Below are 13,991 nucleotides of genomic sequence, written 5' to 3' on the forward strand. Positions count from 1 at the left end.
GCCAGATCATCCTCTTGGCACAGAGTGTATAGTTTTCAATAAGTAAAGGCAAAAGGAAAACTCCTTCCTTTGCTGCTTTCCACTGTCTTTTTCTGCTTGCATGTTGGCTCCTTTCTCTCCACTCTATTACATTCTCATTCCAGTGCTGAGTCCCTTTCAGATACCTCCTTGTTCCTCAGTCCCTATGTCTAGAATCTCTATGTCTAGAATAAAAGAACTCAGTAGGGGGCTGGTGTTGGGCAATGAGTTAAGCCATTGGCTTGTGATGCCTGCATCATTCCATATCAGAGTACTGGTTTGAGTCCTGGCTGCTCTACTTCCTCTCCAGTTCCCTGCTGATGGTCTGGGAAGGCAGTGGATTATAGCCAAAGTGACACCCACATGGGAGACCCAGATGGAGCTCCTGGCTTGAGCTTAGCCTAGCCCTGGCTGTTGCATTCGTTTGGGGAGTGAATCAGTAGATAGGCAGAGAGGTAAAGAGCACAATCTACTTTTCCCTGCCCCATCTGCATTCTGTCTCCCACATGGATAAAGTCTCCTAAAGAAGAACTCAAAATGTTCCCGTTCCTGAGGAATTGGCTTTTCTGATCACTGAGTCCTAATGTGGTAAAATAAGCCACAAAGTGCAGCTGTTCCAAGCTGTTGGAAGATTGTTTTGGATAGGCATATTGGTGGCTAGCAAAGCATGCTTCTTATCTAGTCAGTTTTTGACTGAATGATTGTAGTTTTCCCAAAAAGAAGCAGGAATCTTCCTTAGTCTTCCTCTGTGTCCCATTCTACCCACAGACTGCTTTTTGCAGAGAGAAATCATTTTAGCACTAAAAACTTTCCCAACTTAGTCTTTTCTTTAAAGGCATGTGTAAAAATTTGAGGGTGGGGAGAACAAGGTGAGGAGGTCTTATCTCAGACTTTCTCAAGAGTAAAAGGCCTTTCTTTATTTTCTTGGCTCTAGCCCTGCCTCTTTGCCACCTTTCTCGCTGCCATTCCTTTGTGCATCTCATTATTACCAGCAACAAGAAAAGGCTTTGGCTCCTGCTGATAACACTGTGCCGTCCAACCCCGGTGGTACAAGTGGCGCAGCATGCCATGACAGAAAAATGAGCAGGCGCTGTCAGGGAGCCAGGTTGGCAGAGCCTGCTGGAGCATGCCTTTGGAGTTGACAATCGGAGGCAGCAGGCACCTTTCCACAGACAGGGCTTGACAGATAATGACACAACCCACTCCTTCCTGCTGGTAGGCTGTGGACACAGCCGGATAGCTGGGGAAACTACTTCTCATCTCCTCACCCAGCCCGAGCCAAGCATTTGCATCAATAAATTGCAAGTTTGGCCCAGGAGATACTTTGGAATGGCATTAATGCCATTTTCTCTATCAGTTTCTTCTTAAGGGAATAGCTTTTCTGGCAGGATACTATTTTAAAAAGCAACCGCAAAATATCTTTGTTTTTAAGGACTATAGATTTTTTTTCCAAGCCACCTGAACTTGCGTATCTTAGTGTTTAATTTGTCCATGAGAAATGCAGTGATTTGGGGGAGCAAAGTTGATAGCTATTAGCATCACAGGAGCAAAACCAATTTTCACATATGGCCTGGGCTCATGAAAGAGTGAAATGGATGCATTATAACACTTAAACTTTTCCCACTGGGCAAAACCTACAATTTTTAATAGTGTTTTAAAGTGAGTATCTTGGCATCAACCATGTGACAGTTTAATTCTTGGGTTTGGCTCACAAAATAGTAGAAATCTAAGACCTGAAAAAGCTATTAACTCACTTCCATAATGTCCCAGAATTTTTTTTTTTTTTGACTTTTCCTTTATTAGCTCTAGGGTCTTGAGTGTGTTGTTTTACAAATTTACACCACAAACTTTGCTTTTGAGTGTAGAAATCATAACTTTGTGTTATTTATAACAAAATTAGATCTATTTTGAAATAGTAATACTGCAGAAATTCAAGGAAGTTTATCACCAAATATGTTGTGGTCGAATATTTGACATGTTTATAAATACTGTGCTTGATACTAGAATATACCACCGCAAGTATCTGGTAAGGTGTTCCAAGCTGTGGAGTAATCTCTAGAATAAAGGGTACTTCAAAGAATTTTCTGACCAAATGGAATGAAAACATTTCAATGCAAAGTATGTTGAAATCTATACATATGAGGACTCTTAAAAAAGTTCATGGAAAACGTGTGTGATAAAAAACTGGATGGGGGCTGGCACTGTGGCATAGCAGGTAAAGTCACTGCCTGCAGTGCTGGCATCCCTATGGGTGCCAGTTCGAGTCCTGGTTGCTCCACTTTGGATCCAACTCTGTGCTGTGGCCTGGGAAAGCAGTAGAAGATGGCCCAAGACCTTGGGCCCCTGTACCTGCATAGGAGACCTGGAAGAAGCTCTTGGCTTTAGATCTGTGCAGCTCCGGCCCTTGTGACCAGTTGGGGAGTGAACCAGCAGATAGAAGACCTCCCTCTCTCCCTCTCTGCCTCTCCTCTCTTTGTAACTCTTTCAAATAAATAAGCAACTCTTTTAAAAATCCATCCATAGGTTTTTTTCTTTAGATTTTTTGTACCAAAATAAGATTTTTATTGCTCTTTGGCAATGAATTTTTAAAAATGCCTTCATATATGTGTGTATAGGTATTTATACCTATGTCTATATAATTTTTTTAAAAGTCTTATTTATTTGAAAGGCAGAGAAACAGATACTTCATCCATTCATTTCCCAAATGTCCACAACAACCAGAGCTGGGCAAGGCCAAAGCCAGGAGCTGGACACTCAGTCTGGGTCTCCCACACGAGTGGTAAGGACTCACTACTTGAGTCATCACCTACTGCCTCCTAGGGTTGCCATAGCAGGAAGCTGAGTCAGGAGCAGGACAGGGAATCAAACCCAGACACTGCAGTATGAGATACCAGCATCTTAACCACTGCAGCAAACACCCACCCCCTTATGCTTTATATTACCTCTTCCTCCTCTATTCTTTGCTGCGTGGAACAGCATTCCTTTACCTCCTTACTTCACCCATTCTGTCTCTACAGAATACCTTAGGATAAAAATGTGTAACTGATTGTTCCTTTTCAAGAGACGTGTCCATTTAGTAGCTCTTTGATTGCCTGCTGTCTGCACTGTGCTGTCTGGAATGCACATATGAATCCAGGGTGGATTCTGCCTTCTAGTAATGTGCTGCCTTGCTTGATATGTCCTAGACCACTGTGCTTCCAAACACACGGCCTCTGGGCACAGAGTAGGAGCAATTATTATGAGGGGTCTAAGAATCTCTGTATACATGATTATGATTCGTTGACCAAAATGTTGGTGCTCTTGTATGAATGAGTGGGTACCTTTTATAGTACTTCTACAAATGGCACTTAGGTTAGTAAAACCACAAAAATATTTTAAAATATTGTGACAGTCTCAGTGGAGACATTAAGAAACAGTGTCTCGGGCCGGTGCCGCGGCTCACTAGGCTAATCCTCCGCCTGCGGCCCTGGCACCCCGGGGTTCTAGTCCCGGTTGGGGCGCCGGATTCTGTCCCAGTTACTCCTCTTCCAGTCCAGCTCTCTGCTGTAGCCTGGGAAGGCAGTGGAGGATGGCCCAGGTCCTTGGGCCCTGCATCCGCATGGGAGACCAGGAGGAAGCACCTGGTTCCTGGCTTCGGATTGGCGCAGCGCGCTGGCCATAGCGGCCATCTGGGGGGTGAACCAACAGAAGGAAGACTTCTGTCTGTCTCTCACTGTCTAACTCTGCCTGTCAAAATAAAAAAATGTTGTACCATGGTAGCTTTTACATGTATACTATCAATCATATAGCCACTGTCAATAGATAATTATGATCTATTTTTTCTTAAAAGGGGTACCTCTAATTGGGAAAAACTAATTAAATCATCTGAAAGTTTAAAACAAAAATATAGATTCATAAAAGTCAATAAGTTAGTAGAATTAATACTGTATTCACATAGTGTGATTAACATAACCACTTAACAAAATCATTGATCTGAATGACAGCAAGGTTTTGTTTTTGCTACTATAGATTTTCAACTTGTACTGCTTTCCTTCAAATATATTTGAGATCATATTTTTTATTTCTTAATTGAATATTTTCAATATGAGAAAGTTCTTTTAATCCTATCTTTTCTTAATATAGTAAGGCTCAAATGCACTTTGTACAAGCTTTTTACCTTTTATTAACTCCAGAGGTTAGTGTCTCATGTAAGTGCAGACTTCTCAGTGTTTCTGTATTCAACTCCAAAATATCATTTTTAAACGATGCACAGAATAGCAGTGGCTCTGCCTAATCTTGTACTACAATGTTGCTCAAAGCAAATGGCAGCTGGCAGCATATTTTTGATCTAAAACGCCTTCCTGTTGCTAGTTTTCAGGGGCCAAGGGATATTTAATGGTCTCCAGGAATCCAGCAGAGCAGTAAGAAAGCCTTATTTGAATCAAACTTTGTGTTTCAAATCCTGTTCCAGGTTTCATTTGAGTAAATCTTTTTTCTTAGGTACTTTTTAGGTGAATTCACATGACATAGCTGAAGACCTTGGAAAGAAAGGATTTTCAGAAGTTTCTTAACCAAAATGAAAACTTCTTAAGTCCATTTTCACAATTCTATTTTTCTGTTTCACTCAAGAAAAATAGCTGTATTCAGGAAGGCACTAATTTTTTTTTGTGACTTTAAGATACCTGAATATTATAATCTAAACATTTCATTGTTTTTCCTGTTTTAACTTATTTGCAATTAAAGAACTAGGGGCTGTAGAAACCACAAATGTTTGATTGGAGTGAGGAAGTCCTGTTGCATGAGGTCACTCTGCTTAAAGGATGTTTCTACTTGGTGAGGCTGACTTGGTGTTGGCTGCCACCATCACCCCTAGGAGTCCCTATTGTGCAGTGTCTCTAACCTCAAAGGAAGATGTTTTTTTTTCTTAGCAAAACAATGTTTGCTGACTTTTATTTTTCTGAGAAAACATGGGCTCCTGCTTCCTCCCTCACCCCCCAACCTTCTATTTAAGGAATATATACCTCATGCATTTCATATATACAACTTCAGGAACATGGCGATTCTCCCCACTGTATCTGCCCTTCCACTCACACTCCCACCCCTCTTCTTCCTCCCTCTTATTCAGGAAGGGGTTATTTATTTTATTTATTTGAGTTACAGAGAGGCAGAGAGGAGATCTTCCGTTTCCTGGTTCACTCCCCAAATGGAGGCAATGTCCAGAGCCGGGCTGATCTGAAGCCAGGAGCTTCTTTCGGGTCTCCCATGCTAGTGACAAGTCCTTGGGCCATCTTCTGCTTTCCCGGACCATAGCAGAGAGTTGGATCAGAAGTAGAGCAGCCGGGACTCGAACTGGTGCCCATATATGGTGCTGGCACTGCAGGCTGTGGCTTTACCTGCTATGCCACAGCATTGGCTCCTAGGAAGGGGTATTCTTTAAGTTTATGGTTCTCATAGTCTTTAAACCCATCACATTAGCCTCACCCGGAAGCTTGGTAGATACTCAGTTCCTTGGACCCCAACTCAGACATGCTGATTCAGACACTTGAGAAGTGGTACCCAGTGATCTGTGTGTGGTCCAGGCCCTCTGACTGTGGCTCAGGCTTGGGAGTGACTGCTGTAATTATGAACAATGTCCTTGCGATAGCGTTTGAATCATAGGAATGGTAGGCATATACTGAGATGGACAACAGTCAATGAATAACTTTTAGATGGGTTTAAATTCTGAGTAATTAAGTCTCTGTGTGTGTCCTCTTCACAGAAAACCATATCTTGGAAGATGTGAACAAGTGTGTGATCGCCCTCCAAGAGGGTGATGTGGACACTCTGGACAGGACTGCAGGTGCCATTAGGGGCCGGGCAGCTCGAGTAATACACATCATCAATGCTGAGATGGAGAACTATGAAGCTGGGGTTTATACTGAGAAAGTGCTGGAAGCTACAAAATTGCTTTCTGAGACAGGTAAGCATGCATATTAGATCTGGCCACAGTAGCAATGCCATGATGAACTTCTACATCAGAATAAAAGTTTCATTGTTTTCTATAGAACTTTATGCTTCTAAATTGCAGAAAATCAGTGAAGGAGTGGATGAAATTGAATATTTCCTCCTTGTTTCTTGAGTTTAAATTTGAATAACTTCAGAAGAATAACAATAATTCTGTTTTTCATGTGCATATTCCTTTACAGTTTTCATATCTAATTTCATTTGAGTCTCACAAGAACTTTACCAAAAAGGGACGGGAATTTGTATCTGTAACTATAGATGAGAAAATGGGGTAAGAGACTGGCTCAAGACCACACAGGTAACAGATAGTGCAGATGGCACTGGAACTTGGAATTCTGAATTTGAAAACTATTTGTCCATCCGTTGGTTGAGAGAATAAGATCTTGAGGAAGAACTCAGGACAGTCGGTGCCAGACATAAAGGCTCTAGGCAGTGCATGGATTTGAAGTCGTCAAGGAGAGGAGGTGGTGGCTTTTGAAAAACAGACTTCTAGAATGTTCCTTTACTTAGGAGAAACTTACTTACCCCTTTCCAGGGACATGCAGCTACTCACGGGGGACTGACAGCAGTGGTAAGATACAGTTACTTACAGGAGCTGTCATGGCTCTCAGGCGCATTCAGATGGAAAAAAGACTTACTTCCACTGAGTTAGCAGGATAATCTCAACTTTGAAGAGTGTGTCAAAGACTGGCCTATTTTTTTTTTTTTTTTTTTTTTTTTTTTAGTAGTTTCTGTTCCTGACTAATGTTTCTTGGCTTCAAAGAAAGTGTTCTGGGACACATTCTTACGTCCCTCATGTCTTCTATATTTGTATGTATGGAGGGGGGTGGTTGAGAATAGAAAGTTCAGAGAAGGAGAGAAAACTAGGGGCTAGGAAAAGAGAACTTGACTCTGTTTGGGATGGGGTTGTGAATGAGTAATGACATGGGGGCCGGTGTCTCGGCTCAATAGGCTAATCCTCCACCTGTGGTGCTGGCACCCCAGGTTCCAGTCCTGGTCGGGGCACTGGATTCTGTCCCGGTTGCTCCTTTTCCAGTCCAGCTCTCTGCTGTGGCCCAAGTCCTTGGGCCCTGCACCTGCATGGGAGACCAGGAGAAGCACCTGGCTCCTGGCTTCAGATCAGCGCGGTGCGTAGACCACAACGGCCATTGGAGGGTGAACCAACAGAAAAAGGAAAACCTTTTTCTCTATCTCACTGTCCACTCTGCCTGTCAAAAAAAAAAAAAAAATGAGTAATGACTTGGGTTTTGTGCATGCACAGAAGGATTCTTCCCCTGCAACCCTGGTGGAGGCCTTTTCAGGTTTGCATGTGTGCATTGGGCCTCCCCACCCCAGGCATTGTAAATATAGATGTCTGTGAAAGGTCAGATAAAGCAGTGTTCCAAATTCTGTATAAGACAGGTAAGTATAAATTGTTTCTACAGGAGAAATCTGATGCAGAAAGACATCTGTAGATAGTTGTTAGCCTGGAAAAGCCAGGATAAAACAATGTTTAAACACAGGCATTAGGCATTCTCTCTGAAAGATGCCCAGAACAGGAATAATGTAATAGCATGTAATCAGGAGCGTGTCTAGAAATGGCTGCTTGGGAGAGTGCTTACAGATTTAAGATTGGAAATAGTAACTATAGTGGCAATAAATTGGCATTTTAATTAGGTGAGATTCATTACTGATTCTTTGAAATAGGCTCGCCCTTCACATAAAATAGAGCAACACAAAGTGAGCTCAAAAGTAGTTCTCTCCTGATTTGGAAAAATTAGAAACCAGCATTTTAGTCTTCAATGTAAGGATTTTTTTTTTTTTCTGTTGTTAACCCTTAAAGAGACCATCTCACATTTCTCTCTGGCTCTTTGCTCCTGACCTATCTGCCTTGATTCTCTTAGAAAGTCTCAGCCTCCTGTGGTCCATGATGCAGAGTAGCATTCACTCGAGTCTGATCTTGGATAGTATTTTTCAGACAAGGGCAGAAGACTTAGAAACAGGACTCTGGGCTCCTGCTTGCTAGTGAGTGGTTGGAACAGGCAAGTTGAAAGTTACAGAGCATATTGCAGCTTGACAGGTAGCTCATGCTCGCGTTGACTTACGGCACTGTTCAAAAGACCTTGTAAAGAGTGTTTTCTTTTTATTGTGTCTTGGGCTGATTTAGTAACAGGAGTTACCCACTGGATCAAAACTTATGTAATGGCAAGGAGAGCTGCCTATCGAATAAAAAATGTTTTCATGTGATTTTTCACTCAAAGTCTTGATTTTTAAGTAATTCTCTAGTTAACTTTTCACTTTAGAAATGAATGAGTCAGAGCCCTCAATCCAGGGCTCTTGTTGATGAGCAAGATTTTGTCCTATAAAATTACCTTCTGCAGGGGTGGGCATTTAGTCTAGGGTTAGGACACCCATGTCTAGTATCGGACCTGATCTTGAGTCCACTCTGCCTGCCTTTTACTGTATACCCTAGGAAGCAGCAAGTGGTGGTTCAAGTGATAGAGTTCCTGTTGCCCACATGGGAGAGCCAGATGCAGTTCCCGGCTTCCAGATTTGGCCCAAATGGTCTTAAAGAATAAATATATATAATATCTTCTACAATGATTCAATTCTAATGCCTAGAGACATGTCTTCAAAATAAAAACTTCTATGCATATCATTGATATCCAGATAGCTACCTTTTAGTTACTGTTCTCTGATTAAAAAAAATCTTATATTAAACTGGTCACTTTTCTGTGTGAGCTTGTCATATTGTATCCTGAGAGTACATTTTACTTTGGAGAGAGAGAGAGAAAGAAGGGTACTGGGCCAGAAGGGGAAGTTAACGAGGAAAAATGAGGAAAAAAATAGAAGAAATGTCACATGCACCTTTTTTTCCTTGCCACATCTTCTAGGTTCTCCTCACCTTTACTTTAATCTGAATTGTTGGATTCCAGAGTCTAAGGCAAAAATTCTTAACCTCTGCAGTGTTGGCACACTGGTATGAGTAATTCTTCATTGGAGGAGGGCAGTGGAACTGTGTTGTGCATTATCGGGTGTTACAATTCATTCCTGGCCTCTATCCCTGTGCTAGTAGCATCTTCTGTTCTCCACCATAAGCCAGGACAACCAAAATCTTCCCTAGATGTTGCCAGGAATCCTCGCAAACCCAGGCCAGTCCTGTTGAGACATATGAAAGACCACAGGGCTGGGTCACTGTAGGGAGACTCCCACTTTACCACCTGGCTGTCTTCGTTGAGTGTCTATGAAATTGAGAGATATCCAAAGAGTGATTCGATTGTCTGTGGTTTATTTTCCATGAATTATTTTCCTTCCTCCATAATGACAGTGCTGTGCTTAACAATGCTTTTTGAGTTCATGTAAAGGCTAAGTGAAGTTTAATAAAATAATTTTGTGGATTATTAGAATGCTAAAATTATATGGCAGCATTATGTTAAAAAATTTTATTTTGTAGAACTAATCTAGCCTGATAAAAACACAATAAATTGAATCTAGAGCAAAGCCATTAAATACTTATTTGATGGACTGACTCTTCAATAAAACCTGAATTACAAGAATTGCCAACAGCTTGGTAGCAAGTACATGGTTGACCAGACTCATCTTCAGAGATCTCATTTGCAAAGTCAGGCTGCTACAGGAGGCTGAGGGGGCCAAAAGTATATTCAGTGGTAATGTTTTTAGATAAACATAGTCTAGTTCATTTTTGACTGAATGGGTTATAACTGATGCAAGTTCATGGCAATGTGAATGTGATTAGGCTGAGAGATCTTAAAACTTTGGCCAGACATTCCTTCTTCAAGGAGGCAATATACCAAAAAAAGGAGAACAAATAGAAAAAGCCCTTTTACCTGAAGATTATCTGTTATTGAGTGCTTTTTATTTTGGAGAACACCTGGGCTGAATAGATGGTATAAATTTTTTATTTCCATGCTATGAAATCTAAAGTTTCAAAAGAATAAGAGGGGATGTTTGACATCATTTTGTAAGATGCTCATCAAATAGAAAATATTCAAACTGGAAAAAGTAGAAGTATATTTAGGTCAGTGCAGTGCAGTGAAATTAATCCAGGTTAGGCATCATAATTGTTACTTGACTTGTACCAACTAACTGTGACCTTAAACAAATTTTTTAATGTTTCTGGGACTCAGCTTTCTCCTGTATTGCCTAATGTTCTGTCACTCTAAGACAGAGAGTACTATTAGTCTTGGAAGATGTGTATCACCATTTCTTTCTTCCTGGTGCCTGCAGTCAACATGTACAATCACTGACCATGAATCTTCTGCATAAACTCTTGGCTATGTCTGGGTGACTGCCTTATTCCTCAGGCAAACCACATCTTTCTTCTCCCACTGCTCTCCTTCCATAATGTTCTCCACTTCCTTCTCCCTTCCTCCCTGCATCTGTTTTCTTTTTTAAATTTGAAAGTCAGATTTACACAGAGAGGAAGAGACATAGATAGAGAGAGGTCTTCCATCTGCTGGTTCACTTCCCAAATGGCTACAATGGAAGGGGCTGTTCCAGCCCAAAGCTAGGAACTTCTTTAGGATCTCCCACATGGGTGAAGGGGGCCCCAAACACTTGGGCCATCTTCTGTCTTCAGCTTTCCCAGGCACATGAGCAGGGATCCAGAAGAGAAGTGGAGTACCCAAGACTTGAACCAGCAACCATATAGGATGCTGGTGCTGCAAGTGGAGGCCTTACCCACTACACCATAGTGCTGGCTTCACTACATCTATTTTTTGAACTTACCATTCATGCTCTAACTCAAGTCTCAGCTGGAGACAAGAGAACTAGTCTTTGGGCCTTTGGTGTGTCTTCACTATAAATGGCTGTGCTCACATTTAGATGAACATTTCCAGATGCAGGTGTGTCTGTACATACCCACGGCCTAGAATGATGTTATGACATAATTAGCACTTAGTATGTGTGCAGTGATTAAATGAATACAAAAATTTAGGATATCATGCTTTTTTTTTTTTTAATAGAGAATAATGAATAATGTGTCCACCACCAGCCTTGAACTCACAGCTCAATGTTTCTAGGTAGATTTCTTTTCCTTCTACATTTATAAGGGAAGCAGTCTGATTAGCTGTTTGAGGTATGTTTCCCCCACTTGGACAGATTTCTGATGCTAGTGGAATGATGTTTTATGAGCGGCTGGCCTAGGGGAACTGTATTATCCCTATAACTGAACTGGGGGAAGCAGGGAAGGAGGTAAGATCCATATAGAAGAAGGTGGCAGGGAGAGCTTACTGAGAGAAAAAAAAATCAGTATCACAGACAGAAAGGACCATTTCAATCTGTCATTCCTCTATAAATGACGTGTAAAGTAATGAATTTCAACAGAAGCTGTGATGACCAACATTGTTCAGCCTACACATAATAATGTGTTTTAAATGTATTATAATGTAGCCCTTACTGTTGGTGTATTAATTTGTTTCTGAAAGGTCGAAATGATGTAGATACGGAGGAAATGGCTTACTTGTTGGAGTTTCGTTATTGATTATAGTAGGAAGTCAAATGTTTGAAGAATGAGACAGAGCTTTCAACCACTTAATAGCCAATAAGATGACAATGTATTGTTTATCCAAACACATTTTCTTTATGACTAATACCTATATGATTCTACTTAGCCTAGGAATGTGGCTAAGTTTTTAATATTTGTTTATTTTATTCTGAAACCAAATTTCAAAGTCTGGCGTTTAATAACCTTAATACTTAGAATGTGGTGAATGGCATTTTTATGTTCTGTTTTCCCTCCTGGGGAATCTGATGAAGGCAGATGGATTGTGCACATACAGAGGACTGTACTACAGGGCAAATGCCACAAAATTATGACTCTGGAAGTTCACGTGGAGTTGGTGCACAGCTGCCCCTTCCCGTCCTGAGGGAAGGAGAGCAACTTTTGCTCTTGAGTGTGAACAAATCCCCTCCAGGAAAGGTCCTAGAATGTTACAACCCTTGGGAGGATAAATGGATGCCTTGCAGTGTTATCTCCCTTTGAAATGCAAATGCACATCTCTGGAAGATGTGACTTGTAAATCTGTCACTATGGAAGCATCCTTTGAATTGGGTTACCAGCCATTTTTTCTCAGAAATCCTTAGTCATGCAGAAATATGAGAATATTTTCCCCATACAAACTTGTTTGTAATGATGTGTTCAGCTGCAGTTCAGAAAGGCCCAGCTCATTCAGCATGAGGGACTGAAGAATCACCCCAGAAAGTACAACTTAGCAAAAGAAAGTACCATAATACACAATTTTAGCCTGCTACTAAAGCCCCTAACGTGGAGTGCAGGTGGGATTTGGGGGGTGAACATAGGTATAATTGCAAGTATATATTTATGTGCTATAAATCTGGGGTGGGGGGCTGAGGCCAGCATTGTGGCACAGCGATGCCACCGTCCTTTATGGGTGCAGGTTCATGAACCAGCTGTTCTACTTCTAATCCAGTTTCCTGCTGATGCTCTTGGGGAAGCAGTGGAAGGTGGCCTGAGTGCTTGGGCCTCTGCTACCCACACAAGAGAGCCATATGGAGGTCCTGGCTTCTGCCTGACCTAGCCCTGGCTGTTACGGGCATTTGGGGAATGAACCAGCGGTGGAAGATTAATTATCATTTATATTCTCATTCATTTTCTCTCTCACCCTCTGCCTCCTCTTCTGTCTCTCCCGCTCTCCTTGTAATCTGCCTTTCAAATAACACTTTTAAAAAATGGGGGCAGAATGGTAGAATTACCAGCAGTTTTCTCGTGCCCATTGTCTCAAAGTAAACACAAAAGGACAGATGTGAATCTCCAGTGTAGACTCAGAATCCCAAGAACTGCAAAGGACATGGTACTCCTTTGTCACTTCAAGGGTATCAGTGACATCTGATGGTGATATTGGAGGAACAGGGGTGCTAGCATCTTTTTCTGGTGGGTCAGAGCTGGTGGCTGCTGGCACTGGTGGCCAGCATGTATTAACTGTACCACTGAGGCAGCATGGGGAACCCCCATTATCCAGATTGTATGGCGGAGGGGAGTTGCCACATCAGTGACAGGTGCTTGAATGAGATGGAAAAAACATACTGACAGTCAACTCTTTGGAAACACATGCTCCAGACATAGTTTTCATAATGAAAATGGGAAGCTTTACATATAGCTAGGAGAATTGAACTAACTGATACATTTAACAGGGAAGTTCTGATGACCACGGTAAAGGTGACCCCCAAAATGACAGCTCTTCTTGGTTTGCTTTTCTGCCTGTTAGCCAACGTTAGGTGGTTTCTTCCTTGTTGGTAAAGTGCTTTCTCTAAACCTCACTGCCTGATCCTCTTCAGGAAGACAAATGAATTCATAACCTGATCACCTCCAAAATCCCTACCTCCTAATGCCATTGCTTAGGGTTAGGATTTCAATGTAGCATTTCTGGAGGACACAAACATTATGACCATGGCATATTGGGTACCCACCATGTAGCAGAGACCACACTAGGGACAGGGATGTGACTAGGAATAAAATAGTCAAGTTTTCTGGCCTCTCTACTTAGGGTCTAGTAGAGGCACAAGTCAGTAAGCAGGCAAACATCAAATAATAATTGATGGAAATAAAGGCTGCCTACCTTAGAGAATGAAATTAAAAGAAGCCTACTCCAAGGAGCCAAAAGTAAGCTGAACACTTCAAAAGCCAGGGAAACAAAGGCCTGGCTGGGGGCAGGGATGGTGGGCTCTGAACTGCATCACTTCCCTGGCATTCTGCATCTGTGGTCCTGTGGTGCCAAATCTGTATTTACCCATTGGTTTGTTCATTGCCTGTTTTAATGCCTATATTGGTTTTCCTATAGTCTGGCCTCTGCTTGTCTTTCTACATGGATGGGTGTGTATTATTGGTATACAATTTTAACCCCTTGAGACCTGAGACCACTTCTTCATTTCTTCCAGGCTGATTAAAATTAAAGTTCAAAAATGTTTATTCATCTAGAATAAAAAGCATAATGGCAAAGTGCTTTATTTGGGAGGATTATGTTCCTTTTAAA

The 13,991-nt window shown here is 41.6% G+C and overlaps 1 protein-coding gene across 1 annotated transcript in view; it reads left to right on the plus strand.

The window, feature by feature from the left end:
* The window catches only part of CTNNA2 (catenin alpha 2), a 1,271,675-nt gene that overhangs the window by 1,172,612 nt on the left and 85,072 nt on the right, over positions 1-13,991 (plus strand). Inside the window, exon 12 of the mRNA XM_062208724.1 lies at positions 5,756-5,956. Coding sequence (XP_062064708.1) covers positions 5,756-5,956 — 201 coding nt within the window. The remainder of the gene's footprint in view (positions 1-5,755; positions 5,957-13,991) is intronic.

This window comes from Lepus europaeus, chromosome 13 (assembly GCF_033115175.1).
Source record: "Lepus europaeus isolate LE1 chromosome 13, mLepTim1.pri, whole genome shotgun sequence".
Classification (NCBI taxonomy): domain Eukaryota; kingdom Metazoa; phylum Chordata; class Mammalia; order Lagomorpha; family Leporidae; genus Lepus; species Lepus europaeus.